General features: G+C 35.1%; 2 protein-coding genes, 1 long non-coding RNA gene and 1 pseudogene across 7 annotated transcripts; 2 read left to right on the forward strand and 2 right to left on the reverse strand.

The window, feature by feature from the left end:
* Positions 1-1082, forward strand: part of LOC106331126 — a 5688-nt pseudogene extending 4606 nt beyond the window's left edge.
* A 7579-nt stretch (positions 1083-8661) lies between these two features.
* Positions 8662-14026, reverse strand: LOC106332698. Of its 4 annotated transcripts, none has more exons than XR_001268154.1 (5): positions 13628-14026; positions 13158-13337; positions 12829-12997; positions 12402-12489; positions 8662-8806 (listed from the first exon to the last, which is right to left on the reverse strand). It is a non-coding gene; the product is annotated as an uncharacterized LOC106332698 (long non-coding RNA). The 4 variants fall into 4 exon arrangements; XR_001268153.1 differs by lacking the exon at positions 8662-8806 and adding an exon at positions 9083-9402; XR_001268152.1 differs by lacking the exon at positions 8662-8806 and having other exon boundaries at positions 11727-12489.
* A 465-nt stretch (positions 14027-14491) lies between these two features.
* On the reverse strand, positions 14492-16818 carry LOC106333001 (cytochrome P450 82C4). The gene is made up of 3 exons (XM_013771481.1): positions 16324-16818; positions 15511-15983; positions 14492-15148 (listed from the first exon to the last, which is right to left on the reverse strand). The coding sequence occupies exons 1-3, from the start codon at positions 16793-16795 to the stop codon at positions 14522-14524; spliced, it is 1572 nt and encodes a 523-aa protein (XP_013626935.1). The 5' UTR covers positions 16796-16818; the 3' UTR covers positions 14492-14521.
* A 6438-nt stretch (positions 16819-23256) lies between these two features.
* LOC106332994 lies at positions 23257-24035 on the forward strand. Of its 2 annotated transcripts, none has more exons than XM_013771471.1 (2): positions 23257-23482; positions 23572-24035. In XM_013771471.1, the coding sequence occupies exons 1-2, from the start codon at positions 23460-23462 to the stop codon at positions 24017-24019; spliced, it is 471 nt and encodes a 156-aa protein (XP_013626925.1). In that variant the 5' UTR covers positions 23257-23459; the 3' UTR covers positions 24020-24035. The 2 variants fall into 2 exon arrangements, with proteins under 2 accessions (XP_013626925.1, XP_013626926.1); XM_013771472.1 differs by having other exon boundaries at positions 23294-23345; positions 23466-24035.
* Positions 24036-26752: the final 2717 nt, after the last annotated feature.

The following is a 26752-nucleotide window of genomic DNA, read 5'->3' on the forward strand; positions in this document are numbered from 1 at the left end:
TTTTTGAGTGGACTACGGTCCCGTGGTTTTTCCTTCTCACATCGAGGAGGTTTTCCACGTAAAAATTGTGTGTCTCATTTAGTTATCGCAACTTTGATATCTTGCCATCGTCGAAGTATTTTCCTCACAGGTTCGCACAAGGTCAGGGGAACACGACCATTAGTATTTCCGCTGCGCCGTGTGACTTTCCCCAACAACTTGCTCGCAGGAGTCTTGGCGCCTTTCCGAGAGGAGTTGACAACGCTAGTTGTTTTTTATCTCTGTATTTGGTTGTTCCTAATCCTGAATCTTTGCCTTCTGGATGGAGATGACACGCTAAATTCTCCTTTACTGTTTTAAATCAAATTCCTGGAGAAGTCTCTCAATTGCGAGGTGATATATGTGTTTCTATCTATCTATGCCTTATTTGAGAATGTAAATGATGATGATATCCAATCTGTTTTGTGAATTTTCAGAAATTCAATACTGGTTTGATCAGAAGGACAGCATGCAGGGTTTTCAGTCGATGATTCGTCTTTCCGACCTTAATGCCAGAGATAGCGGGTTTCTTGTGAATGGTGAACTCAAGATTGTTGCAGAGGTTGATGTTCTTGAAGTTGTAGGTGAACTAGATGTACCAGTGGTAGCTACAGACGTCGTCGATATCAATGGGTTTCAAGTCCTTGCTTCACAAGTAAAGAAAAACACAAGAATAAAACAAGGCCTTAGTGTCTCTCACTTGAGTTTTACTCAATGTTTTTCTTTTTTTGCAGGTAGAATCTGTGAACATTTTGTTTGAAAAGTATCCAAACATTGCATCAAATGTCCGTGTAAAGAATTCACATCTGAGAACAACATACTTGAATATCTTACTAAGCTTGACTGAGATTCTATCCAAGTCTCCTGAGGAAATCTCCAACAGTGATATGGTTGAAGCTTATTCTGCACTGAGTTTTGTGATAAATGCAGGGTTTAAGTTGGATTGGTTGGAGAAGGCACTGAAAGAAGCTTGTGAGATTCGGATTAAAGAAATTGAGGAAAAATTGAGTGTCTTGACTGAAAAACGAGCAGACATGGATGCTCTGCTGAACAGCCTAAAATGATGTTTAGAGTTTAAAACCTATTTGGTGTTCTGCTCTGTTTGTTTTCTGTTTCCGTTTTCTAAAATTCAATGTTCTTGAACTAGGGGGTGATGAAGAGACTTGTGTTGTTATCAATGTGCTAAATGTTTCTTTCTATTAACTTTTGTTTCTTGACAATGGGAAATCAGGAATGCCAGTGTGTTTAGTATTAAAATAGACATTGTGGTTTAGGATTTGCATACATGCTAAAGGCCGTATTTTTGGGTTTAATATGTTAGATTATGTTCTTTGCTAAGTTGATGAGGGAATTAACTTTAGCAATTCGCTCACAGTAGTGAAAATTTAAGGTTAATGACTTAATGCAGCAGATTTGTAGCTTAATGCGTTTGATTTTTGACCCGCTCACTCCGTACGTGGGCGCAACAGAAGTGAATAGGCCCATAACCCACATGTCCCAGGAACAAAACCATTATGCTCCTCAGCCATACATGTTTCCTAAATAACAGCCTTCCCTACCATCCCATCTAGTATACCATATGAAGATTTTAGATGGAGGCTGTTGTTCAGGAGGCCGAAGAACAGAAACTCTTCAAAACTGCTCAGCCTAGGTCAAGAAAAATATTTCAGAATCACCTAAGAGGCTATGGGATCAGTCAGGTGTCCAGTGCTAAGTTGTAGACAGCTCGGAACGTTACAGTTACTTTCTTAAAATGAGTCAGAACATATGACACCAAATCCTATATTAAGTATAAGAACTTTCTGACTTTCGACTTTCAAGTTCCAACTTAATAGTGTTAGTTATACAAGTCTTACGTTCGGTTTAAGTTCAATAGATTAGATTTAGATTAGATTCGGTCTAGAATGGTTAAGCTTATAATTGTATTGAACCGGCCTCTCTCTCTTATGTTAGGAAACACGTGTGCGGTTTGTGCACGTGTGACGGTTAACTAACTTGATTCGTATAAGAGTAGGTTAGCTGAGGATAAGTGTTGATCACTTGAGATGATTAGGTTGTTAGATCAGTGATCAAGAGAATCAACGAGAGAGAGAGAGAGAGCAAGGTGAACAAATTGTAAAGACGGTGGCTCGAGCTGTGAGTTCATTCGTTGAAGGCTAGTCAGTTGCTGGTTCAATCCCATCTCCGATGAAGTATAGCGGCCACTCCTAGTTAACGGAGTGGTGCGGTGAACACCGGGTCAACATCTCGCGTGTGCTCCTTTCTTCTGTTGATTCAAGAAGACTAGAAGAAGAAGATCGCAAGTCAAGGTTGCGTTGAAGATAGGACGATCTTCACAAATTGGTATCAGAGTAAGGTTAGTGTTCGATTTTGATTTCTCGATCGGAGTTCCAGATCTACGACAAGATGGAGAGTACAATGGCGACGCACAAGATGGAATTGAGTGACTATGTTCGACGGCACGAGTGACTTCGGGATCTGGAAGAAACAGATGCTTGCGAATCTAAGCGTCCAAGGATTGAAAGACGTTTTGTCACTTCAATCACAAGCTTTAGTGATGACAAAGACGGACGATGAAGACGAGGACTCCAGAAGAAGAGAGATCTTGAAGAAGTTGCAAGATCCGAAAGAGATGAGAAGGCGATGAACATAATCTGCATGAGCTTAGGAGATCATGTTCTGAGGAAGCTAGACAAATGCAATTCTGCATCAGAAGCTTGGGAGTTACTCGACAAGTTATACATGAAGAAGACTCTGCCGAATCGAGTTCATGCTCAGCTCAAGGTTTACTCCTTTCGTATGCAAGATACAAGAACGATTGATCAGAATGTCGATGATTTCCTCAAGCTCATAACAGACCTGAACAATCTCAACATAGAGATACCCGAGGAGGTCCAAGCTATACTGCTGCTTAATGCTTTGCCTAGTAGATATGATTCCCTGAAGGAGACTCTAAAGTATAGTAGAGAAGCAATCAGAGTAGATGAGATTGCCAGTGCAACGAGGTCTAAAGAAATGGAGTATAAGGACTCACCTTCTACCAAGTCAAATGGTGAAGAAAACTTTGTCAGGGGAAGGTCAGAGAGCAGGAGCAGAAATAACTTTGGAGGCAAGAACAAGTTCAGGGCTCGTTCAAAGAGCAAGGAAGGCAAACGCCTATGTTGGATCTGCGAGAAAGAGGGCCACTTCAAGACACAGTGTCACAAGTGGCTAGAAAGAAACAAAGAACAGAAGTATGGTCAAGACAAAGGTGAAGCTTCTCTAGCCAGGGATGATGCAAAAGATTTTGTTGGACTACTAGTAGCTGAAGCAAATGCAGTGAAGGCAGATCATGATGAGTGGGTACTCTACACTGGGTGTTCGTTTCATATGACTCCCAGAAGAGATGTCTTTGTTGATTTTTAAGAGACATCACAAGGAAAAGTAAGGATGTCAAACAACTCAGTGGCTCAGGTTAAAGGTGTGGGATCAGTTCGGTTTCAGAATGATGATGGTACTACGTTTCTTCTATCCGAGGTCAGGTTCATGCCAGACATTGCAAGAAAGTTGATCTCGATGGGAACACTTGAAGAGAAGGGTTGCGAGTTTAAAGCAGTGAATGGTGTTCTCAAAGTCATCAAAGGATGCACAGTGGTAATGAAGGGAGTTAGAAGACAGTCCCTGTATATTCTTCAAGCCAAATCTCAGTCTCTGTCCTCATACACAGGAGAAACCAGCTCTGCTACAACAACAGAGAATGTGGGCGATGTCACACAGTTGTGGCATAGCAGGCTTTGTCATTTAGGTCGCAGAGGAATGGATGTCTTATACAAAAAGGGAGTTTTTGGGAGCAGCAAGATTGAAGATTTGAAGTTCTGTGAAGCATGTGTTATTGGCAAAACACATAGGGTGAGTTTTAGTCAAGCGAAGCATGTTTCCAAAGATAAGCTCGACTATATTCACTCAGACCTTTGGGGATCGCCAAATGTCCCTCACAGTCTCAGTAGAAATCAGTACTTCATATCGTTTACAGACGATTATACGAGGAAAGTGTGGTTATACTTCTTGAAATTCAAGGATGAGGCATTTCAGAATTTTGTGGTATGGAAGACCATGGTCGAGACGCGAAGTGAGAGGAAGGTTAAAAGGTTGAGGACAGACAATGGGTTGGAGTTTTGCAACAACCAGTTTGATGGATTCTGCAAAGAGCATGGAATTGTTAGACACATAACGTGCACGTACACGCCACAACAAAACGGAATAGCTGAAAGGTTAAACATGATTATCATGAATAAGGTTCGTAGTATGCTAAGTGAGAGCGGGCTGGAGCTGAAGTTTTGGGCAGAGGCAGCAGAAGTGCAGTTTACTTGATCAACAGATCACCGTCCTCAGCGCTGGAGTTCAAAATACCTGAAGAGTTGTGGATAACACATGAAGTAGATTTAAGCAATCTAAGAAGATTTGGATGTTTGGCGTATGTACATTCTTCAGAAGGGAAACTTTTTCCACGAGCTAAAAAATGTGTGTTCACAGGTTATCCAGAAGGTGTGAAGGGTTATAAAGTATGGCTTCTAGAAGAGAAGAAGGTTGTGATCAGTAGGAATGTTGTCTTTAGAGAAGAGCGAGTTTATAAAGACTTCAAGAATGAAGAAAATAGCGAAAATGAGCTGAGCACTGAGTCTATTGTTATTGATTTAAAGTTGCTAGATTCTGAGAGCAAGGATCAAGAAGCTAAAATGAAAGAGACAATAATTCAAGGAGGAGTTTCTCCAACTATGGAAGCGGGAGAGGAGGAGAAACAAGATTTGGAGGAGTATCAGTTGGCCAGAGATAGGGTCAGAAGGACAACTAGACAACCTCCAAGACTTTCAGATTACGAGTGTGATATTATTGATGGAGAGGATCAGTTTGCGGGTCTGGTCTGTCTCATGTTTGAGGATACTCTGACAGAAACAAGCTCTGACCATGAGGCAATGGCAGATCCTGACAGTGACAAATGGACTAAAGCAGCTCAAGATGAAATGACTTCACTGGAGGTAAATGAGACATGGGATCTCATTGAGAGGCCAAAGGGCCAGAAGGCAATAGGGTGCAGATGGATATTCAAGAGAAAGGCAGGCATTGCTGGAGTAGAACCACCGAGGCATAAGGCAAGGTTGGTGGCCAAGAGATACTCTCAAACATAGGGGATTGACTATCAGGAAATCTTGCTCCTGTAGTTAAACATGTTTCTATAAGATTCATTCTCTCGGCGGTTACACATTTTAACATGGAGCTACAACAGATGGACGTGAAGACTGCATTTTTGCATGGGAACCTCGATGAATTAATTGTGATGGAGCAGCCTGAGGGTTTTGTAGATAAAAGGTATCCAGACAGAGTATGCAAACTCAAGAGGTTGTTGTATGGGTTGAAGCAGAGTCCGAGGCAGTGGAATAAACGGTTTGATGATTTTGTGAGATCAAAGGGTTATACAAGGAGTGAGTATGATCTGTGTCTACTTTAAGAAGAATGATAAGGAAGTGTATGTCTACATGTTACTCTATGTAGATGACATTCTTATTGCATCAACGGACAAAGCTGAAGTTCAGAAGCTCAAAGCTGTATTGGGAAAGGAGTTTGATATGAAGGACTTAGGAGATGCTAAGAAGATTTTGGGAACGGAGATAACACGAGATCGAGTTAAAGGAGAGCTGTCTGTATCACTAGAAGAGTATTTATGGAAAGTTTTAGGTAAATTCGAGATGGATCAGTGTAAATCAGTTGCTACTCCTCTCGGTGCTCACTTCTCACTCAAGGCAGCAACAAATAAGGAGCTTCAGGATCAGGAGGAGTACATGAAGAAGGTTCCCTATCAGAATGCAGTAGGGAGTGTGATGTATTCAATGGTTGGGACTCGACCTGATCTAGGATATGCAGTTGGTGTGATCAGTCGATTTATGTCGCGACCAGTTAAAGAACATTGGCAAGCTGTAAAGTGGGTTCTTAGATACATAAAGGGATCAGTTGACATTAAGCTAAGCTTTAAAAGGAAGGGTAATTTTGTAGTCAGAGGCTACTGTGACTCAGATTATGGTGGTGATTTGGATCATGCTAAGTCAACAATTGGGATGGTTTTTACAGCAGGTGGTAGCCCTGTTAGCTGGAGGTCTTCTTTGCAGAAGGTTATAGTTTTATCTACAACTGAGGCGGAGTATATTGCATTATCTGAGGCAGTGAAAGAAGACGTCTGGCTGAAGAGATTTGCAGAGGAGTTGGGGTTTCCACAAGACACAGTTGAGATATTCTGTGGTAGTCAAAGTGCTATTGCATTGTCAAAGAATGCGGTGTTCCATGAGCGAACTAAACACATGGCTACTAAGTACCATTTTATCAGAGACTTGATCAAAGTGGGGGAGGTTCAAGTGTTGAAGATAGCTACAACTAATAACCCGTCGGATATTTTCACTAAGGTCTTGCAAGTATTCAAGATGAGAGAAGCATTGAAGATGCTTCGAGTTACCAAAGACTGAAGTCTAAGGAGAAGTTTTGAAGTCCGGTCAAGGACTCAAGGAGGAGCTCGGTGAAGAGTTTCAAGTAGATGCTTCGTGAAGTATCAAGTACGTAATATGTGAAAGTGTTTTGTTCTGGATTAGAGAATGAGGTTATCATCCAAGCTTGTGATGAGTGAAGACTTGCCTAAGGAGGAGATTTGTTGGTTATAGACAAGTCTTACGTTCGGTTTAGGTTCAATAGATTAGGTTTAGATTAGATTCGGTCTAGAATGGTTAAGCTTGTAATTGTGTTGAACCGGCCTCTCTCTCTTATGTTAGGAAACACGCGTGCGGTTTGTGCACGTGTGACGGTTAGCTAACTTGATTCGTACAAGAGTTGGTAAGCTGAGGATAAGTGTTGATCACTTGAGCTGATTAGGTTGTTAGATCAGTCATCAAGAGAATCAATGAGAGAGAGAGCAAGGTGAACGAATTGTAAAGACGGTGGCTCGAGCCGTGAGTTCATTCGTTGAAGGCTAGTCAGTTGCTGGTTTAATCCCAGCTCCGGTGAAGTATAGCGGTCACTCCTAGTTAACGGAGTGGTGCGGTGAACACCAGGTCAACATCTCGCGTGTGCTCCTTTGTTCAGTTGATTCAAGAAGACTAGAAGAAGAAGATCACAAGTCAAGGTTGTGTTGAAGATAGGACGATCTTCACAAATAGCTATGAAAAATAATGCAGATTATTTCTTATTGTTAAAGCATAACTGAGGAAAAAAACTAGAGCATGAAATGACGAAAAACAACACTTCAATCAACATTTAAACATTCCACTGATGTCAAACCAAATTCGAAAAACGAAGAACGTGAAATAATTTCAGCTAAAATCCCCTCGTATTCCGAAGATTTCATCCTTACTTTGAAGAAACCAAACGGGGCAACCAGATCATTGCATATAAAAAACAGATAAAATAATTGATGAATCCCTCAGAATTTGATTATTCGTCAGTATATAATCAGTCACTACTTTTAACATTTTTTTAATTTCATCATCATTGGGATTCAACCAAAAGCCACACAAATGAAAATTCTATACTTAGATCAAACACACAAAAACTCACTGAATTAATATGGATAAGAACAGATTAACAAGTAATACAAGATCAAAACAGAGAAGCAGTTAAAAGTCCCTCAGAGTCAGAGTTGAAATATCGCCAAAAAGATCAGAGTCAGAGTTGAAATATCGCCAAAAAGATATCAGTCGCTACTTTTAACATTTTTAATCATAATTAGTTATCATAAGCGTTTCGTTAACGCTTTAAATCGAAAAAGCTAAGGAATAATAAGGATTTAAAAGACTTGGTTTCAATTTGATGATGAACAAATCCGATTTATGAGATGGCTTGGAAAACAATGGTTTTGATATTGATTTGATACCATCAATTAGAATAACAGAACGAGAATTAAAAAATATGAATAATTTCAGCTTCTTTGATTTTAAAGAGAAAGACACTACAAACAAAGTGATGAGCTGCGCTTAAGATAAGAAACTAGGAACTAGGGTTTTAAGGATTCTGTCATAGTTGCTCTAGAAGTGTACTTTGTTATGTATTTATAGGGGTCATGTGATTTTGAAACATTGAAGCCTAGGGTTAAGGCCCATTAAAGACATTGAGTATGAGTTAAACTTCCCATCTCGTGGTTTAAAGTGATTTACTGTTGGCTGATTATTTGTTTATGAATTATGCATTAAAATATTCTAGTAAGATATCATTCCTACCAAACCAAGGGACCGTGACTGGGGAATTAAACAGAGAGTATTGTAAGGGCATCATTATGGGAGGGATTTGATTAAGGGCCCTTAGCATTTTTTATTATTATTTTTGTGTTTAGGAACTAAGCTAAGGGCTTTTGTATAAGTAGTTGATTATTGGTGGGACTATCCTTGTTCCTTACTTAATTAAATTTATTATTTTCATTAATAAGTAATAACATATATAAAAGCATAGTTTTTAATAAAACATATAAAAGAAAAGTTTAAAATTAAAATTGAAAACATGAGGAAATTACAAAAAAAAAATTACAAACATCGTAATATATAAAAGCAAACAAACATTTTATTCGAGTAGTAAAAACTTATAAATCAGAAGTTATTTGGAAGATGTCCAAATTTAGCCCATATATTATCGATCAAATCATTTTTTAAATTGTGATGGGCTTGTGTATTCCGAACGCTCGTTCGACGATCAATTATATTACCGAGATTTGAAGGCATATTGACGGAAAATGTATCCACCTCTTCTCTTTCTTGAAATTCATCAACGTCATACTGAGTCACTACAAGAAAAATGAGTTTTATTAGCGGATGAAAAACGCTATATAACGATACGATAGTGATTTTTGAAGCGCTGTATCATCGCCTGTGATAGTAGGTAAAGGACATTACATAGCGGTTTTTAACACTGCTATCTTTTCTTCCGCTACGATAGCGCTTTTCTATATGCAATTAAATATTCTTTAATAGCGTATAATTTTTGTTATTATTACATTATTAAAAAAAATAAGAAAAAATAATTTTAAAAATTTTATATATCAATTTTTTTATACCGATACATGAAAGTAAACCAAACTAAACCAATTTTTTAAAGAAAAATTGAAAAGCTAAACCTAAAACTAAAACCTAGTCTACGTTCCTTCTCCACCTCTCTTCTTCTTCTTCTTCTCTTCCCCGCCTCTCTTCTCTTCTTGCTTGAATCTACCTCCATCACTACAGCTAGCTTACCCTTTCTCTTCCATTATGACTTCGTAGGCCTCTTTTTGTGCATCGCCCGTCGTCTTCGTAACTCCCAGCCGTCTTCAACCTCTTTGTGCGTCGGCCGCCGCCTCTGTCTCTGGATCATCATTACCTCCTCTACGTCATCATTATTCAAGATCTGTAAACAAAAGCAATAGATTTTATTTTAAAAAGATGAAAAGAAGATGAACGCTTAAGTAGAGATAGACCAAGGGGAGGAGGCGAGGGGTCATGGTTTCCAGACTTGAGCAGAGGTGGTGAGCTTAAAGCCGTGACGACAGACAGCAAGTTTGAGAGATCGTGAGATGAGGATTGCAGAGATGGTGAGAGAGGAGGAGACAAGAGATTGCTAGAGAAGAGGAGACGAGAAATGCAAAAAAAAAATATTAAAGTGAATCACTTATGCCCCTTAGATCGAGTTAAATCTACGGTGGAGATCAAATATAGAAGATATCCTCACCCTCCTGTTTTCACCAATGAAAATTTTTTCTCTTTGTTTTACTAACTGACCAATTAGAAAAAAAAGAAAAAAGATTAACAAAATAATGAGTTATAACGATTGGATTAAAACCAATCAAAAACTGTTTTATTGTGTAACTAATTTTATTAATACAGATTTTTGATAAAAAAAGGTTAAGGTTTTGTGTTGAAATTCTGTGAGTATAGATATAATAAATTTATTTTAGTCTTAACGTGTATGTTTTAGTATTGAAATTTTAGAACTATCAAATACGAAGTTTATGATTTTAGATTTAGAGATTATGTATGATATAGGGTTTGGATTTAATGTATATAGGTTTGGTGTTTAATCTTAAAATATTTAAGTTTATAGTTCTATATTTAAGATTTGGAGTTTAATTTCTAAAATATTATAAAGATTATAACTATATTAGTTAAATTTAGCTTTTTAGAGTATATGGTTCAGAAGTTTGTTTAGGGTTTAGGGATTCAAAAAGTATACTATTATAACGTTTATTATTTTATGTGCTATTAAATGAATACTATCAGAGCGTTTCCAATTATGCCGCTCTATTATAGCGTTTCCAAAAATACAAACGCTATCTAAAACCACCGGATATGTCAACCATAGCAGAAAGCGAAAAAACGCTATCCTGGTCTGCTATTAAAACACATTTTTCTTGTAGTGAGTGGATGATGATCGTTCATCTTCGACAATCATATTATGGAGTATGATACATGCTCTCATAATATTTGCAATCTTGTCTTTATACCATAAATGAGATGGGACTACGGCAAATCTAGCTTGCAGGACTCCAAAGACATGTTCGACATCTTTTCTCACAGCTTCTTGGGTTTGAGCAAATAATGAATTCTTCTGACCTTGTTGACTGTAAAGCAGTCCTACGTAGCTAGAAGACTGCGTATAATTATTTCTTGAATCCATACCACTAAAAAGAGAGAAGAGATTAAGAGGAGATGGTAGAAGAGATAAACTAGCTACGTATATTAAGGGGGGCATGAGAAGAGGTTTGATAGGAGGAAGTCAAGAGTAAGTTAGCAATAACTTACCCACTCAATGACTAACTGGTAACAAGATATGTCTTATCTAAAGTTATTACACAAACAAAAAGCTATCAACTATCCTAACAAGATCATTAATATATTGCTGGATTTCGTTTCAAACAAACTACCCTTTATAGCCTAACCTATCTAATCAATACGAAGTAACCACGACAATGGCTTTAATACACAGCGAAACATTTAGAAAACAAGTGTACTTTCACTGGAAATGGTTGGTGTGGTTCATTAAAAATACACAGATTTCAAACTAAAATACACATTCAAATATTTCAAACTCAAATCATCTATACGAATCCCTTATCAAATCCCTTACACAGATTTCAAACTCAATCCATCTATACGAATCATTTATCAAATCATCTATACGAATATCAAATCATCTCTACGAAACCCTTATCAAATCCCTTACACAGATTTCAAACTCAATCCATCTATACGAATCATTTATCAAATCATCTATACGAATATCAAATCATCTATACGAATCCCTTATCAAATCCCTTACACAGATTTCAAACTCAATCCATCTATACGAATCATTTATCAAATCATCTATACGAATATCAAATCATCTATACGAATCCCTTATCAAATCCCTTACACAGATTTCAAACTCAATCCATCTATACGAATCATTTATCAAATCATCTATACGAATATCAAATCATCTCTACGAAACCCTAATCAAATATTCAATCAAATAATCAATACAATTTTTTCAATATACATCTATACGAAACCCTAATCAAATATTCAATCAAATAATCAATACAATTTTTTCAATATACATCTATACGAAACCCTAATCAAATATTCAATCAAATAATCAATACAATTTTTTCAATATACATCTATACGAAACCCTAATCAAATATTCAATCAAATAATAATCTCGATCTCAGAAAGGAGGTGAAGGACATACCTTGGTACGATTAGGTCGATTCTCAGACGATTGGGGATGCTTGGGAAACGAAGCGAACCGACGATTTAGGTCTTTGTCATCGGATATTTCAGAGTCGATTTCGGAGTCGGATGTGGATTGCGCTTTCGGTTTCGGAAACAAGTCTTCGCCACCAGAGATCGATTAAGAGATCACGTAGAAAGCTTCCTCCTCTGCTAAATCGCCTTCGCCGTCGCCTTTTGGAGTCGGATAGAAAAGAGGCACGAAGAAAGAAAATGAAAAAGACGATCCATCTTCGAAATCATCTCCCACTCCGGTGCTGCCACGTACCCACGAGGGACGACACCGAGAAGCCCTTAATCAAGGCCCGTTCGTCTCGTCCTTTGCCATTTTTAATTTTTTTTAAACCCAAAATGGGTTAAGGGTCGGGCCCAAGGGCCGACGATAACGATGTCCTAAGAGTATGATTAACCCACAACCCCACTTAGAGTCTTTTAATGATAATTTTATTAATTAAATGTAATTAAGAACCCTAGTTAAGAAACACCTTAATTTTGTGCTCCAATGGGAGGTTTTTATTTAGGGGTTCTTAAAAAAAATTTTTTTACCATTGTTTAGTTAAAGAGTAACCACTCAAATCATCCAAAACAAAGATCAACATACAAAAGTATAAGCTTGGGGTATGGACTTATTACTCTTTTTCAATCCGGCAGGCTTTGCTAGCAATAGGGCGTTCATAAATGCACCAATGGTCTCCCTCAAAGCATCCTCAGGAAAGCTCATCTAATTAGAAAAATGTTTTTCTCATGAATATATGATGAGTCCAGATCGTCCTCTCCTCACTCACTCTACTTATAAGTCAAACACAACAACACCAATTACAAATTCATACCACAACTCTCACAATACTACCATGAAACAAAACTTTCATGATCTATTACTCGTAGCAACTTCTAAACACAACCACATCGTCTGACACAGCTACCTAAGAAGCTACTGCTATGTTGACATTACATTAACAAGTAAAAGTTTAAGCCTTTGGTATCATACACACACAAAACAAATCATATGGATCAAAAGTTCTTTGTCCAAAAAAAAAAAAAAAGGACCAAAAGTTCTTACCTTTATCTCTCTAATAGCCTCCATGAGATCGAAAAGAGGTTTCTTTCCATGCTTGAGCTCTGGTTTAAGCAGCGTCGGTAGAGGAAGCGAAGAAGTATCCTCTTCCACAGCAGTAGCTCTCAAGAACCTTCTCTTAGCTCGCCTTTACTTCTAGCCATGTCACCACTTCCTGACCAGTCCAACGTGGTATATAAAAAAAGAACCCATCAATGATCACCAATCTAGCTATTGTTCAATTTCACAACACATATCAAGAGATTATGTTTCTTTGAATAGTCTTTCATTCTTTATGATTAAGACCCAAAAATAGAGTGAAGACAATATCTAACCAATGAGAATTGTTGTTCCTGTTGTTTCTATTATCTTCTTCATTCATCGCACTACTCCAATCAAAGTGCAGTCAAATAGCTAATGACACAGGACGTAAGTAACGGTGGAGCCAGCGAGCAAACCCATTCCCACAGAGACTTGGGCTGGTGCAGTTGCCGCATCTCCAGAAAGTTCAGACACTGAACACAAAACACCAACACATACATAAGTTTCAAGACCCATCAACACAAAAACAATAAAATCAACATTTTACATCAAAGGAGATATGAGCAGATCCACGAGGCAAGAAAACAGAGACCAAAGTAATGAACTTTATGGAAATTTGATTGAGCATGTTCTCAGATTACACAAATTCATCAAAAAAAAAATCAAAACTTGCAATTGAGTAATCTCATATATGAGCATCAAAGCAGCAACAAAGTCTTCACCTTTAAAGCAATTGCAAAGTTTCTCTCTTTAGTTATTCTACCTGAAGGGGACGATGACCAAAGTTGTGCTGATAAACATCATTGACAATCAGGTTCAGCATCAAAGCAGCAACAAAGTCTCCACCTTTAAAGCAACTCATGGTCATTGTTATCGGTACGATAAGTCTGACGGTCGATCTTAACGGCACCGGATCGTAAAGCTCGGCCCATGGACCATCGATTCAGTTTGGAGCTAACCTTCTTCTTCGATGTCCGAGGATTCGAAGGTATCGTCGGAGGAGGTTCGAAATCAGGTTCGGGATGGCCTTGTGGATTCCTCATCGGGAGAGAGACAGAGAAGTGGGGATGATAGAGAGAAAGAAGCTGAAGCAGCCATGGAAACGAGGTGAGAAAGGTTCTATCAAGGCTACGCGTGTAGCACAAGAGCCGTGTCTTATGTCGCTTAATGGCGTTGCTTAAGTTAATTGGTATTTTTCTTTTTTTTTTAAATTTCTTATATATCTAAAAACCCCACCTAAGAAACCCGGTTAATTATGGCCTAACGTTAAGAGCACCCTCAATCCAAATACCCAACTTGGGTTTCTTATTTTAATTTTTTTTTTTTTTTTTAAAAAAAAAAAAAAAAATGAATCAATCGCGGGCCGCCACGTGTCAGTGGGGCCCGCGAAACAGTACAAAAAACGTCCATTATTTTGGGACAGAATACACGGTCTCAACACTTTTGGTGGGACCCACACCACCTTTTCCCCTTAAAAACCCACCTTGCATACCCCTTTAATCCTGCTCTAACGTACGTATGTCTATCCAAAAAGAAATACATTTATTTTTAATGAAACGAACAAAGGGTAACTTATACATAACGTAGGCTTTTATTAAAACGGAAACATCAAAAACACCTTCACACACACACACACACATATATACATATATTTATATCACGCAAAAAGATGTTTCTCGAGACGTGGACTGATCATAACCTCAAGAGGCGTTGCTTTAGGAATGGTCAAGCCAGGGCTCTCACTCATATCAACAGCCACATCCAAATCAGTTTTCACGTCAAACGAATGAAGAAAACGAGCAAGACCTAGATGAAGCACTTGCATAGCCAATGAAGACCCTGGGCATGATCTTCTTCCCGAACCAAACGGGATCAGCTCAAAGTTCTGTCCTCTAACATCAAACTCTTTTGCTTCTCCTGTAAGAAACCTCTCTGGTCTGAACTCGTTTGGTTCTACCCAAACTTTCGGATCTCTTTGGATTTTCCATACGTTCACTATCAGTCTTGTGCCACAAGAAACGTGGTAACCTGCGATTGTACAATCTTCCATCGCCTCTCGAGGGCCTAAGAGAGGACCAGCTGGATATAGTCTCAATGTTTCTTTGATGATCGCTTGAAGATAAACCAGATTTTCTATGTCTGAATCCTCGACGTTCCTATCTGTGCCAACTTGGAGGTCTATCTCATCTTGCGCTTTCTTTAACATGTCTTTGTTGTTTAGAAGAAGAGCAATGGCCCATGTGAGAGTTGAAGCTGTAGTGTCACTTCCTCCAAGAATCAGTGCCTGGCCATTCAAATTTGTAGCATTATATACATTAGAAGAGATAAAACAATAAATAAATAACGCAAATCTTTTATATATCACAAAAGTATAATAATATAGCACATAAGAGGTCAAATCCACAAAATAATGTTCATTAGAAGATAAAATGACTAAATTTATTCAAATCCCACCCCTTAATTACACACTAAACCGTACACTTATTAGTCACTAAATCATGAACTCAAATATAAAATAAAAAGTTCTTTAACTTTTAATAAATGATATTTTAGAAAAAAGTCTCTTTAATGTTACTTTTGGAACAAGAATATGTTTTATTGTTATCGTATTGTATTTTTACAAAAATTGGGTGGTTAAAGGTATACCAGACACGTAGATTTGATGCTAGTATTTGCATCATATTGCAGATGGGAGAGTTTGCCTTGTTCTGCAAGTGACAACATAACATCAATGAAGTCTGAATCGTTCTCTTTATTTCCTGAAACTTTTCGTTGTTGCCGATGGTTCTCGATCCATCTTTCGAGAATCACATCTAGTTCGCTACCCGTTTTCTTCATCTCCTTCTCATGTCCTTGCAGATCAAACCACCCTAGAGTCGGAAAAGCATCGGACATTGTGAATATACCGATGAGGTGAAAGAACTTTGTGATGGCCTTTTGGCATTGCCTCGCCTCTTCGGTGTCTTCAGGGGTTGTTGAACCACCGCCAAAGTATCGTTTTCCGGCCACCATTCTTACGATCATGTTCAGTGTCATGTCCTCTAACCACCTCTTTAGATCAACCATTACTGGTTCTGAACCACCTTTCGTGACCCACAAGGAATACAAATCTTTCACACCTGCATGCATGTGAGACATCACATAGTATTATAATAACGTAACAGTATTCAACAACTATTGTAATAAATTATATAAGATATGATTGATAACAAAGTTGTATAAATAGACACTAGACCGTAATAATTGTCGCGCAAAATCGATTATGAACATGACCGAATAAAAAACATTAGTCTTGACCCCTAGATTTCAAAGTTATATGTTGCATGACTCCTAAACTGTCGGAAATTTCTTTTGTTAAAATTAACATTAAAAGTTTATTGTCTTCTAAATCTAACATCCGGCCTTCCCAGATATCTTGTTTTTAACTAAATCGATTTTTTTACATGTTTTTTGTATTACCCATTGAGATTTCTGAAACGCGGACGTGCTTGAGCATCTGAAGCCGCCGGTTAGAAAGTAGCTCGATGGTTGCGATCTTACGCATCTCGCGCCAGAAAGAACTGTATGGTGCAAACCCGAAGACAGCATAGTTGTAGCCCATATGCTTTGCGGCGGCAGTCATAGGTCGTGAAGCCAAGGCTTTGTCATTCACAGTGAAACACTCTTTAGCAACCTCAAAACTGCTCACAACAAATGCTTCACTGCTCCCGAGTCGTAACGACATGGCTGGACCGTAACGGTTAGCCATTTCTCCTAAGGTTCGATAGAGAAGTTGTTCCTTGCCACCGAGAAGGTGAAGATGGCCGATGATGGGCCATGCACCGCATGGTTCGGGAGCTTTTACATGTTTTGGCTTCTTTGTTTTCTTGAAAAGAGCAATCAAAACGAAAACGAGGAGTGGAGATAATAAGGAAAATAAGAAAGCATCCATAGCGTTTTGATAGTGAAAAGAGATATGTTTGGTGGGTTCTATGTTTCGAATGATCATCTCTATATATATATATATGAACTGTACAGTGAGATGCAAGTATGAGGCACCGAATGATCCTGCAAGATCCATGCATGAATTTATTTTGTTCTATCAAATATCATATATCTATTGGTTACACGCAAGGAATTTCGAGTGATTACTTATTTAATGCATTATTCTTTGTTTTCCTAGTGAAGTGCATGTGTGGACCTCGTCACCAAAATTAGAAATTTAAAGTTAAGTCAACATTGTGTTTGCACAATATTAGAAGTCAGTCATATTAGTGGGTTGGTAATGATTTTCAACTTGCAAAGTATATAGTTACTGAGAGTTTTACTGCGCCATGAGCAGAAATAGAAATAGTAATCTTTAACATAACATTTTTTATTTCAAAAAAAAATTTTGATTTTTATTTCAACATTATTAATTTATATTTTAACTTCAATAGTTATAAAAAATCATAAACGTATTTTTGTAATCTTATTTTTTGATTTGGTATAATTATTTAAATTTGATTTGATTTAATTTTTAATAAAGATAAAATTAGATTTTATAAAAATAGTTTTAATTATATTATTATGTTTAATGATTATTTATTTTAAATATATATATATATATCTTCCCATCTAATTTTAAATATATACATATATATATATATATATACATATAAATATAAATATAAATTCTAATAAATTTGAGACTTTGTCTGTTTTAGTTAAACTGAAAAACTTTTTTGTTAATTTAAATGATGAAGATGAACGGATAAATTTAAATAATCTCACAATTAATATGATGCCATGTCACTATTTTCTAAAACCATGTCATCTATTTTAAGTGTCATGTCATCTTTTTTTCAGCGAGAATGATTGTAGTGACGACATGTGTATAAATTATTTCGCAAATGAACAATACTTAGGTGCACCCCTGTGGCGAATGGTTAAATTTACCACACTCTTCATAACCAATCAAAGTGTTATGTAAGAATAGTTAAAAAAGGCAATAAAAAAATAGCTGAAAAAAACAACACTGACATTAATTAACGCCGCCTAAAAACCTAAACTCTAAAACCATAAATCCTAAATCTGAAACACTAAACCATAAGTCCCAATCCTAAAATCTAAACCCTAAATCTTAAACCTTAAACCCAAACTCTAAATAATAAACCTTAAATCCTAAAATCTAAACCCTAAACCCACAACTCTAAACTATAAACCCTAAAATCTAAACTCTAAATCCTAAATCCTAAACCCTAAACTCAAATCCTAAACTCTAAACTCAAAACTTCAAATCCTAAACCCTAAACTCTAAATCATAAACCCTAAACCCAAACCTTTAAACCGTAAACCCATCTGCTAGTCAATAAGACTAAGGTTTACAGTTTAGAGGTTTAGTGGTTTGGGTTTAGGGTTTGGGTTTAAGATTTAAATTTTTGGGTTTAGGGTTTAGGATTTAGGATTTGGGTTTAAGATTTAAAGTTTTGGGTTTAGGGTTTGGGATTTAGGGTTTAGATTTAAGGATTTAGGGTTTAGAGTTTAGAGTTTTGGGTTTAGGCTTTAGGGTTTAGATTTAAGATTTAGGGTTTATTACGTAGAGTTTGGGTTTAGAGTTTAAGATTTAAGGTTTAGATTTTAGGACTGGGGTTTATGGTTTAGTGTTTTGGATTTAGATTTTATGGATTTAGAGTTTAGGTTTTTAGAATTTAGAATTTTGCAGATGGTGCTAATTAATGTCGGTGTTTTTTTTTCCAGCTATTTATTTTTTTATTTTTATTGTCTTTTTAAACTATTTTTATATGGTATTTTGGTTGAATATAAAGAGTGTGATGAATTTAACTATTCACCATAGGGGTGAACATAAGTATTGTTCTTCGCATATATAGGTTAGGGGATTGAAAAAAATACAAAAAAAAAATTGCAGGATATTTTGAAACATTAATACATAACTAAGACAGGTCGGATTCGATTCGATGCCATGCGTGCTTTGGATAAGAGAATAATATACGCAGTACTAAAAAATTCAAAGAACATTAATTGTATTAGATTCGAGTAGTGAAATGTTTTAATTCTTACTTAAAATGTAGATTCTTTAGATAAGCCGACAACATTTATGGTCTTAAACATCTACGTTTACTTTATTTTTTTACAAACTTTAAAAGACTACACAAACGCAAAATTGGGGTTTAGAATTAGAACCATTATGATCCACCGGACAATCAGTGGCAGTGGCAGGGCCGAGGTCCTCGACCAAGCCTAATGAAACATTTGTTTAGGGTCTCCGAAATTTTTGAAATTTTTTATAAAAATAGGTTTCCGAATTTGTAAAAAAAAAATTTTAGAACCTCAAATTTTTAAAACTTTTACTAAATAGTCTAGGATCCCCAAATTCTCGGGACCGGCCCTGGGCTTACTCGGTGAGTGGTAGTGGGCTTATATAGAGCCAATGTTTATAAACAAGCTCCATTCTCGTGACCACTGTGAATCACCGAACAACCAGTGCTTTTGGCTTACTTTGTGAATGGTGGTGGCCTTATTATGTATAGCCAATTTTTATAAACTAGCTCCATTGTCGTGAATAGAACTAAAAAAATATTTCTCTTAAAGCGCCTCTGTCTTACATGTTCTAATTTCTAAATAGAATATCTCAAAACCTTTCGTCATACAGGTTTTGAAAGAAATTTCAAAAAATATCGAAAAATAAAAGTTTCAAATTAATTTTCTTTTTTGAAAATAAATATTTTTTTGTTTTATTATTATATTATTGAAGTATTTATTTATATTTACATATCTTTAAAATAAATGTAAAAGAATCTTATGTATGTTTAATAAATTATTTTTTCCTTGTGTCTTTTTTAGTCGAAAATCATTATTTAGAAATTTTTAACTCGATGCCTGCCTCAGTGAGTTCAGAAGAATAACTGATCCGGGTGCTCTTTATGATGATGATCAGATGAAGGTATGTTATTGTTTGCTAGCTTTTTTTGGGCGTAAAAGTTATCGATGGCTGACTCTTTTCTTCTATTCAGTATCTAAACTATTAAAACTCAAGTATAAATAAGAAATAATCCTGACTTTTTCTAAATATTTACAATGGATTGCCACGAGTCCTAAACCGTGTTTAACACCTAAATCAAATCAGCTAAATTTAATTTAAAAATTAACTAAACATTCCATCTGTACCACACTTCAAACAAACCACCGGCTTTAATCAGATTGCTCAATGTAACAAAATCTTAAATACATATGTCACGTATCTGCTGAAATATACCTTCCAAATTATATTACATTTTTGAATATTGCTATCTATTATTCCAAGAAAAGTAATATTCTTAATCATATCAACCTTATCCAGCAACATCTAACTATAAAATAGGAATAATAATATAAGGCATTAGCATGCAATATAGGTTGATATGTTTGACGACTCCGGAGATATTTTGAGATAAGTTTTGAATTTTAGCATTGTTATGAAAGTAAAATTAGTCTTTTTTATTAAAAAAACAAAGTTATTTTTTTTTGTTAAAGGAAACATTACGTTTGTTTTTTTAGGAAGAAAAGTAACATACACTTAATGGTGCTTTTGTTCTTAAATCATATATTATTTTATGGCTCAAACGTAATTATCATGTAATATTTGTTATTGATTGTTTTTATTAATTTTAACAAAAACAATTATGAATCTATATTACATGCTTAAAAGCTAATTTCTATATAATTTTAGTAGCTTCATAAAATTCACTTACATTATATATAATTCATGAAAACAATTTTTTAATATATTTTGTATAAGAAGTTGTTTTCTATATAATTTCAGTAGCTTCATAAAATTCACATACATTATATAGTTTGTGATTAAAAAATTTTAAAAATATTTGTGTATAATAATATTTATTAAATAAAATATTAGACTGCAATAATAATAATAATTAAGTATGTATTGCTAATAGTTTGCTTTTTAATTATAGACTAGATTTTGATCCGAGTTTGGAAAGCGCAAATTTTTTTTCGAAATTAAATGAATTATTTTAAAATTAATTTCTATGTAAGATAGTGTATATGTTTGGGTAAAACTGCGAACTAGACCGTACCAAACTAAAAACCAAAATTAAAATTGAACTGAATTTTATAAATAGTCGGGCAGATCATATATATCTGAAGTCGGAAAATTGAACCCATAACCAAATTGATTAAACTTTCCATATACTTTATAATAATACACAAACAGAATAAACTATTTAATTTTTCATATAATGTAAATGCATTAATATTATGAATTTTAATTTAAAGGTTTTGCAATGATCAATACTATTACAATTTTAATGTAGATAATTTATTACTTTTATTTAGAAGCATACAATGGGTTTAGATGTATTAATAAAATTAAATTTATAGTTGATGGAATGAGCTTTTGAATCATAAATAAATACAGATAATTAAATTAATGGGTATATATAGTTTTAAGCCCAAAAAAGCCATAAATGAGAATTAAATTTTCTTTGTAAATTTAGGAGTATTTTTTAAAAAATTGACATTTTCATTAGAAAGAAAAAACACAAATGTTTTTGTTTTAATAATATTGATGTTAGTGCCAAATGTCTCAATATATAAATTATCCATACCAAAACCTATTTAGCTACGATTGCATTATTTAATGGTTACAAGTATAAAATATATAATAGTAACATAAATAAAAATATATTATATAAAAAAAAATAACATAGTGCGGGTGCGGGTCAAACTCTATTTCAAGTTAATTGTATCATCATTTGAAATTTTAGATGACTGTCTTAGTCGCTCCTACATCAAAAGGATCTCAATTCTCGAAACTGTGGCCAAGGTCAAATCATGGATTGTGATGTTGGATCTTGACTGTGATGCACTTCTTATTGAGATGTTCCAGAATTTCCTGAAGACTATAAGGTACATTCTAATATAAATCTAGTCAGATAGTATTATAGTTGAACTTAGCAACATGTTCATGATTAACCCAAATTTTTCTTTACCTTTAGCTTCCTTATGCCACAATTGATTCGTTGATTCTCTTGTTATCATTCAGCACATCAGATAATCTGTTTCTCTTAATCAGCCATATCATTTTGCTTATATTTTCTTTACGGAAACTTGGTTTTACTCTCCTCCCTGCATCTTCAAGCTTCTCTCTCAGTAGCATGTTTGTCTGATAATTAATTTATTTTTCTTTTTAAGGGACCATCACACTGCGAACGTTTTTTACATATATGGAGAACATTATGTCTCATGTTTTAGAAGAAAGCGAGGATATATCTCTAAAGATGATTCAAACAATTCTACATTGTGCTTTTCACAAAAAAAAAAAAAAACAATTCTACATTGTGTTAGAAAGGATGATGAGGTGCTACATCGATTGTCTTTCTCGTTATGTTTCAGCAACCAATTCTCTTTTATTAACTCTTTCAGCTTGTCCTCAGGTTCCACAAGTAGCACGGAGGTTGGCAGAACAAGTTCTCAGTAATTGTGCTATGAAGCTTCAAACTTATCTGACTGCAGCAGTGAATTCGTTGGGTGTCTCTTTAGATAAGTATAGTAAAATAGTGGCTTTGAAATATGATGGGACGTTCAGGACTTTGCCCCAGGACCAACTTGTAAAGAATGAAAAAGAGGTAAGCCTTCTCATTTGCTTCTTTACCCAGCCAGTCTTATATCTCACCCGTTTTTCTGTCAGACTGCCTCATCTTTTTGTCCGTGTCCTTTTATCATTTACTGATATCGTTCAATTGTGTTTCAGCCATCTGTCTCCTCTGGAAAGCCAGCCCCAAAGTCAAAGAAAGAAGTAAGGTAACCCATAGAAGATAGTCCTAATACAAGCACAAAGAGAAAACAAAGTCTAGGCCAACAGAAAGTTATGTTTTCGTAATTTCACATATCATCATTGTTGCTCACATACAGGAATGTGTGAAAACAAAAATCATGTTCTACCAATTGTCATTTGCAGTAGTAAACTGTGCATGGTTGCAGCATCTTATTCTTTTCATGTTGAAGATATTTTTCTCTTAAACATCTCTGCCCGTTCCCCTTCTGTGGAGAAGTTTTTCTTTTTAGGTAGGGTTCTTCGCACTGAATCATTTTCCCTTGGCAGGCATCTGATATCCAAAGCCATGCTGGAAACTTAGTTCGGTGAGGGTCAGAGTCTGGTTGCCTATCGATAAAGAGTAAGCATTTTGTATTTTATCTTAGGAGTTATATTTGATTTACATCAATGCAATCCGCTAGTCTATGTATTTTTCCTGTAGATAGCTGAAACTGGACTAACACCTTGGGTAGTTTGTCCATGCTTATAAATGAATATTGGATTTTTGCTGCACGTATTTTAAAGCTGTGATCAAATTATATGATTCTGCTAAGAAGAAACATCTCGTAAGCCCAATTTTATCAGTTTCCTCAATAACACTATGTTTTGTTCTTCTCTTTTGTTTGTGGTGAACCATTAACCCACTGATTGTACATATTCTTTTGTATGAGGAAGAAGCTTCCACAGAGTAAGTGTTACTTCTCTATTTTCGATGTTATGTGGCACTGGAATAGAGTAACTATATGTTGTTTTGAGATGAATTTGCTACTCTTAGGAGGATGACCAAGCTTGGTAATTCTCCATGCAGGCCTCAGAGAAAGAAAGCTAAGACAAGCAAGCAATCAAAGATGGAATTGTTAGGGAAAAAGTAAATGAAACTGAAAGCAAATAGTTTAAAGTGTTAAAAGTCCTAAAAGATTGTTAATTATAATGCTTCTGATTTGGGGTGGTGGAGCTGGTTCCAGCAAGTCTAAAGCTGCTCCTGCTTCCAAGTTCGCCAAGAAGTCCCAGGATGACAAAACAGAGAGCAAACCAGAGGATTCAAATGTTAGCAGAGAAAAAGAGGATAGCTCTGAAGAGGAAAACCTCAAAACCGTAGGTAAATCAGCCGGTGCAAAATCCAGAAGCAGCAAAGAGATACCAAAAGCTGGAACATTAAAGGACCAAGGAGACTCTGGCAAATCCAAAGCTTCATCCAAGAAAAAAGAAGAGCCGTCCAAGACTACAATGATGTCTTCAAAATCCAAGTCAGGACCTGCAAAACCTTCATCGGCCAAGGGCAAAGCAGCAAAAGGCAAGCAAAATCTTCACCTTCCTCCAAGGGCAAGGAGAGCGTTGTGGAGTCTGAAGAAGAGACACTGAAGGCACCAGAACCAGCTAAAAAAGGGAAATCAGTTGTTTTCAGGCAAGTCGCAGGCAAGTCAGACCAAGTCCGCTAAGAAGAGGAAGCGATGAGTTTGGCCTCAGGATAGGCTTGCGATCTTTTCTCCATATCAATTATGGATATGTAATTTAAGGTGGAAAGCTTAGGGCGGTGGACTTGGATTGGTGGGACATTAGAAGTGTAGTAGAAACATCTTTTAGACAAGAAGCATAGTAGTGAGTGTCTTTTTCACTTAGGTTTTGATTTCAGCTTATGTACTATGTAGCGTGAAGGTGTGGTGGATGCATAAGTTGGCTTTGGCTATTTTTTTAAATTTTTTTTACCACTTTTTCTATCATCTCTATGATAAATCTAGTTTATATATTTGGTGTGATAGATGCATGAGTTGGCTTTGGCTTTTTTTTTTAGGGAAATTGGCCTCACTAGCCATCAAATAAAATATAACTAGATGATAATCCGCGCATCCAGTTATATGAAATGATTTTTATAATAATGTTTATTTATGAAATGATTTTAACATTTTGCAACACTACGATCTTTATCGATTATAAAATAATGAATACAAATGTTGGTTTCTTAAATATATCATCGTTGTTGAAGAGTTAACGTATTACATCTCATTTTAATTATTTTTAAGACTTCATATGCACAAAAGAAAATTAAGTTTTGCGGCAGACACAAATCACCAAAACCAAATAGGCAACATCAATTGTATAACGACGAAAGGAGATTAGGTTTTCTGCTCTCCATTTGTTTACTATTGACTCTCCATAAGTGATTTCATTTTCTACATCTATAGAATTGTACTTTCGTTCTCGTCTTTGTTTCAGTAATATGAGTTAAGTTTCTTTTTTTTTAACTTCTTTTATGAAATCAGTGAATTACATAAGTGTCAATTAAAAAAATGGACATCTGTAGAAATTTGTTTCACTCCATATACATATCTAAGAATCAAAATTTTGAAAAAAAATCACCGGCAAACTATATTAATAGGTTAGTGATCAAATCTAATATATCAAACTGTTATAAAATATAAGTGCAAACTCAAAATATAAATGTTTGTCTAGTATATATTCACCAGGTCGGTCTAAAAATCATCAAATTAGAACAACAAAACAAATTACTTGTTTCACCAGTTTGGATAATATTTGAATTCGAACGGGTAATATCCGAATCCAAATGGATATCCGAAGAAAACCAAACATAAGTATACTTAACTCTATATTTCTTGTTTATTTCTCTCATTTTATTCAAAATATTTATATTAATGATTCTTATTTCTCAAAATTAAATAATATACATATAATTATGGGAAAAAAATCATTTGTTACTCACTTAAAATACATATCAAGTTCTTGTTTTTTGCATTAACAAAAGTTGCATCTAAAATTTCAAAACAACATCTAAATTAGTGTCTTTCTATTTTTAAAGTTTTATCTCCAAACCTATTAATAGTTTAATATTTTAAAAATTAAAAAAACAGTTAAGATAAAATATATTTTAAATCCAAAAAACTTAAACAACGAATAATTTATTTATTTTTTCATCAAAATTTAAATATTCGAATCCGACCCAAAATATCCGAACCCGAACATAAAATACCCGAACCCGACTCGAAGTGTAGAAATACCTGAACGGGTTCTTTACCTTTATACTGAAATATCCGATACAAGCCGAACGTGTATCCGAACGCCCACCCCTATGATATATGATCATTTGTATCTTGGTTGAATAAAAAAAGGTTAAACCATTGATCACAAAAAATTAATGTGGGATTTTTACCATTTTTAGTAATTTATAGTCGTTTTTAAAAATTCAAAATATAACATATAAGAAAAATCTAATTTTTTTTATTATATCCTTGATTGTTTAATTTATTTTAATAGTATAAAATTAAACAAAAAAGAAAGAGGTTAGAATTTTTTTTATCAAATATGTATTATTCATAATCATTAATTGTCATATATATGTTAATCATATTAGGTAATTATGTACCTTTTATTTAATGAAAGAAAAAATATTCTTTTGTACACTATTAATTAATTTGATAGTTAGTTAAATAAAAAGCATAGTATATGTTTATATGGACCAACTTATTTTTCTAATAATTCTAAAAATCATTCTCGTAATGACATGTGGCTACGAAAACATGTTATAATGCTCTAGGATTAATATATAGGGGATTAGGTATCTAACTAAAAAAAACGCTCTCCATTATTATTACAGTATATACCCATATTACATTTTCTTGCCGATTAATAAGTGTATAAACTATTTCTTCTTCAGTTACCTACCACAATCACTAATTCTTCCAATTCACCATCACTTTCTTTTAAAAAAAAATTTCAATCATTTGGATCTCTTTTATCACCTTAGCTATTATCATCATTTTTTTTTAATTATCAACCAAATATATAATTTTCTCTTTCATATTTTTGTCATCACATCCTTCAAAACAACCACCATTTCGTTGATATTAGTCATCACCTCTGCCGTCGTAACCACCACTCGTATGTACTGTAAGTTCTGGGTTGTATTATGCTATTCGAACAATATGTACTACGCTATTTCGTTGTTACTATTCTATTTTCATAATGCTTCATATTATATACTATGTGCATATTTGATATTTGGTTAAAGTTTATATTTATAGTTAGGGTTTAGTGATTAGTGTTTTGAGTTTAGTTTATAGAAGGTTTGGATTGACGTTG

Source organism: Brassica oleracea, chromosome C3 (genome assembly GCF_000695525.1).
Source record: "Brassica oleracea var. oleracea cultivar TO1000 chromosome C3, BOL, whole genome shotgun sequence".
NCBI classification, from domain to species: Eukaryota; Viridiplantae; Streptophyta; class Magnoliopsida; order Brassicales; family Brassicaceae; genus Brassica; species Brassica oleracea.